Source organism: Sorex araneus, chromosome 4 (genome assembly GCF_027595985.1).
Source record: "Sorex araneus isolate mSorAra2 chromosome 4, mSorAra2.pri, whole genome shotgun sequence".
NCBI lineage: Eukaryota > Metazoa > Chordata > Mammalia > Eulipotyphla > Soricidae > Sorex > Sorex araneus.
In genome coordinates, this window is record NC_073305.1 from 43,388,348 (window position 1) to 43,392,785 (window position 4,438).

General features: G+C 45.3%; 1 protein-coding gene across 1 annotated transcript; it reads left to right on the forward strand.

Annotated features, from left to right (window-relative positions):
- Positions 1 to 1,349: 1,349 nt before the first annotated feature.
- On the forward strand, positions 1,350 to 4,161 carry LOC101553092 (C-C chemokine receptor type 5). The gene is made up of 2 exons (XM_004614518.2): positions 1,350 to 1,403; positions 2,934 to 4,161. The coding sequence occupies exon 2, from the start codon at positions 2,944 to 2,946 to the stop codon at positions 4,006 to 4,008; it is 1,065 nt and encodes a 354-aa protein (XP_004614575.2). The 5' UTR covers positions 1,350 to 1,403; positions 2,934 to 2,943; the 3' UTR covers positions 4,009 to 4,161.
- Positions 4,162 to 4,438: the final 277 nt, after the last annotated feature.

Genomic DNA, 4,438 nt, shown 5'->3' on the forward strand with positions numbered 1-4,438 from the left:
GTTACCCAGCTCTGTTGTAACACAGTGCAGTGCCCTGTAGGGGTAGTTCATGTTTGCTGAGCTATTTCTGTATTTTCTGGCTTTCCCCAGGCCAGCTGTCATTTCCTCCCAATTGTTAAGCACCCAGTTTTCCCTTCACTCTTTAATCCTCTCTCGTTAGCTGGTAAGGTAACTCTAGGCAAGGACCCCTGAAAACCAATGATTCCCTTAGGATTATTTAGAATTTCATGAAATAAACTCTAAGTATGAATAACTAAGAGTTTGATGTTTCTGGGTTGCATGTTATGTACTCAATTCTGACTCATGCAATTCTCCCAACAAACTCCAGAACTGTATTCAACCCATTCCATTAATCAGAAAGCCATCTCAGGCAGTTGTCTCCACATTTTGGGGCTCTCCCTCACCTGTCTGTAGATCACTAGTCACCCTCCCTAGTCAAGAGTAGAGGAAACAGAAACCCCCACATGTACTCTCGTGGCTCCTCACTGGGTCTCTGTTGTTAACCATTGAGGTTTTTAAATAAGTAAAAAGCACCCAGAAAACTCAGGCAGACCTTTTGTAGAAGAGCATCACATAATCCTACCCTCAGCCATTTCCTTCTGTCACTTGTTGCTTATTTCATATTGAAAATATCTCGGTGTTCCAGTCAGACTATACCCTAGCAGTAAACAGTTTGCTAGTACAGAAAGCAGCAAAATGGAATAGTTAGGTGACCCTTTGCTATAAGGTGCCCCCAAATGACGCCTGATACAGAGGAAGATGGAGAAAGAGTTGGGCATACAGGTGAGCAGAGATCTAAAACCCTTCCAACCAGCAGTTGCAGTGCGCGGAGAATTGTACAGGATTGCTGGGGGTGGGCAAGAGGAATAGGAGGAGAGGAGAAAGGGAGAGCAGAGGGTTAATCTAATGTCCCTCTCCCAATTAAAAGTGAGTTTAAGGTCACTTCCACTGGGAACAAATGGAAAATCAGAACTTGCCACCTCATCCGTGTTAGCCTCATCATTGAGAAACCCTGTGGTCGCAGTGTCTGTCGGTAGAACATTTTACTAGAGAGATGGCATTTGAACTCTACTGCATTTCAATTATTTCTGATTTCTCAGAGATTCGGAGAGGTTGGATGAGCAGAGAACCCAAAGAAAATCATGTTGTCGGAGAAGCCCATAGATCTATCCTTTCAGACCAGAGATTTATTTTCACCTTCTGTTAAGAGCAATTCAGAAAAAGAAGAAGCAGTATTCTTCAAGACCTTAGCCCTGCAGTGCTCCTTCGTCAAGCTCCTCCTCCCCCTGCAGATGAAGCTGCATTTCCTACTCCAACACACTTGCTCACTATGTGTTGATTTGCACAACCCAGCTGATCAGAGGTGCCGAGACATCTGTTCGCCCCAAGAAGAAAGTCCCTGGGTAAGTCACCCCTCAGCCACTTGGCTAGTATTTTGTCAAGCCCTGGTAAAGGACTCTCCAGGAAATTGTAGAAGGTATCTGGCAAGCATCAGCGGCTAATTGAACTATTTAGCATTATCTTTAAGAAAAGGAAAGGGATGTGATTTAGAATGAGTTTCAGACTATGATAACATCTAAGATGGAAACAGGATTGTGAGTGAAAGAATTTAGAGGATGTAACATTGTTTTTTAAAGAAGAAATATCATCTTTAAAAATACGTTTTGAGATATGATTCTTGATTAAAAATATTGGCAGAAAATGATCTTCTGACAAATATACAGTGTCCCCCAACCGTTCCAGCAGGAAGTCCTCTGAAGAAATTCAGTTTCAGAAGCTTTGTCTAAGCCTGAGTCTATTGTTTGTTTGCTTGGGAAGCCTGAAAAGTCTAGGGAAGCCTGAAAAGCCTTCAAGTTAATATCAGTTTTCAAATATCAAAGTTTCTCCTTAATATCAGTTTGTTCCTCTGCACAACTGATACGTTATTGAGAGAGGGGCTTAGAATTTAAAGGTAAAGTTTTCTGGTTGCGTCTATCAACTGCCTAATCTGCGCTAGAGGGGGCAGGAGACTCAGGATTCCTTAGAGAAGATTCTCAATTCTCAATGGAACTGAAATAGAGCGGTGGTCCATGGGGCAAGAAGGCACTGAGGCCACTCCTAGGAGGTGTTTTCTGCTTGGCCATGTCTGCTGACAGGATGGGACTTCTCCATTGTGGCAATTCAGAAACTGCTAACAAACTGCAGAGAAAAATGTAAGGATGGCAGCAGGATTTTATAATTTTCTGCTGGCTCTTAAGACCTTACTGGAGGACTTGAGTATCAGTCCATTTCATTCTGCCTACTCCAAGGCTAACATCAAGGTGATTTTAATGCCAAGGAGTGAGAGGTAGGTGGCCCGTGGATAAGGGTGTGGGCTGCCTACACTCAAAATCAATTGCTTTCTAGCTGTGTGACTTTGGATAAGTTGCCCAAACTCTCTTTGGGGTCCTTCTCTGAAGGATGGGGGAAATCCCTTGCTCCGCCTCACATGGTCACCATAAGGGTTGGTGGAATGAGTGGAAAGATGTGTAGAACCAAGTGTTCTTGGGAGCTGTGCAGGGTAACTGGCCTGCTATGGGGATAACCTGCCAGGGAATGCCCATGTTTGGGGGTTGGGGTGCGGGCAGAGAGAGCCTGTCTCCATTTCTTGACATTGCTATCAAGGTTTCATTCAATGTCACATGGCTAAGGAACCACACATTTTTATTTGAAGAGATGAAGCTTTTATGAATTTCCTCAACAGCACTTAATTTGTCCTCTAGAAGAAATCAGCAGCAACCCCTCACTCTCCACTATAAAAGTTCATCATTTGGCCAAATATAAAAAGGGAGTTCTGGCTTCAAAACGGAAATCTGAGCATCAATTTTTTGAACATATTGATGTTCAAGCTGGTTTGCGTCCCTCGAAGAGCATTAGAAGAATTTTTTAAAAGTTCATTTCTCCTTGGTTCCTAGGTTGGGCAAGATGGATTATCAAACATCTCCCAACTACTCTCCCTACTACGAGGATTATGGGATATCACAGCCTTGCCAAAAAACGGATGTGAAGCAAATCGCAGCCAGGCTCCTGCCTCCCCTTTACTCACTGGTGTTCATCTTCGGATTCCTGGGAAACCTGCTGGTCATCCTCACCCTGATCAACTGCAAGAAGCTGAAGAGCATGAGCGACATCTACCTGCTCAACCTGGCCATCTCTGACCTGCTCTTCCTCATCACCCTCCCCTTTTGGGCGCACTATGCAGCAGACGAGTGGGTCTTGGGGGACGCCATGTGTAAACTCTTCACAGGGATGTATCACATTGGCTATTTCGGGGGAATCTTCTTCATCATCCTCCTGACCATCGACAGGTACCTGGCCATTGTCCACGCTGTGTTTGCTTTAAAGGCCAGGACAGTCACCTTTGGGGTGGTGACGAGTGTGGTCACCTGGGTGGTGTCGGTGCTTGCCTCACTCCCGGGGATCATCTTTACCAGATCCCAAAAAGAGGGATTCCACTACTCCTGCAGCCCTCACTTCCCAACCACTCAATTTCATTTCTGGAAGAGTTTCCAGGCACTAAAGATGTTTATCTTGGGCCTGGTGCTGCCGCTTCTGGTGATGACCATCTGCTACTCGGGCATCCTCAAAACCCTGCTTCGGTGTCGGAGCGAGAAGAAGAGGCACAAGGCCGTGAGGCTCATCTTTGCCATCATGATCATGTACTTCCTTTTCTGGGCCCCCTATAACATCGTCCTACTTCTGAGTGCCTACCAGGAATTCTTTGGTCTGAATAATTGCCAGAGCTCCAATCGGCTGGACCAGGCCATGCAGGTGACAGAGACCCTGGGGATGACACATTGCTGCATCAACCCCATCATCTACGCCTTCGTGGGAGAGAAGTTCAGAAGCTACCTCTCAGGATTCTTCCAGAAACACATTGCCAGACGCTTCTGCCAACATTATTCTATCTTCCATCGAGAGGCCTCAGAGCGAGGAAGCTCAGTTTATACTCGGTCCACAGGGGAGCAGGATCTCTCCGTGGGCTTGTGACATGGGCCTGGCTCTGAGACACAGCCTGAGGGTGGGAGCCAGTCTTTGAAAAGAAAGTTTCTTTCATAGATGATCTAAAGTTCATTGATTTTTTTTTTTGGTTTCTGATTATATCCATCAATTCTAGAAAGCCAAGTCAACACATGTTTGTGAAACAACCACCTTCTCATCTCCCCTCCACAGCATTTTATTGATCAGTTCTCCCTTCAAGCAAAAGTGTATTATTTTTTAAAAAAAAAACTCAGGGACTGGAACAATAATACAGGGGTTAAGGCATTTGCCTTGCTTGTTCTCAACTCTCAATCCCCAGCACTGCACATAATCCCCTGAGCACTGCCAGGAGTGATTTCTGAGCACAGAGCCAGGAGTAAGCCCTGTGCACAGCTCAATGTGGTTTGAACACCGCTCTGATGAAAGGAATCAGTATCGA

What these genes read in the sequence shown, in the direction of transcription:
- LOC101553092 (XM_004614518.2), top strand. Translation starts at nt 2,944, where the DNA reads ATGGATTATCAAACATCTCCCAACTACTCTCCCTACTACGAGGATTAT.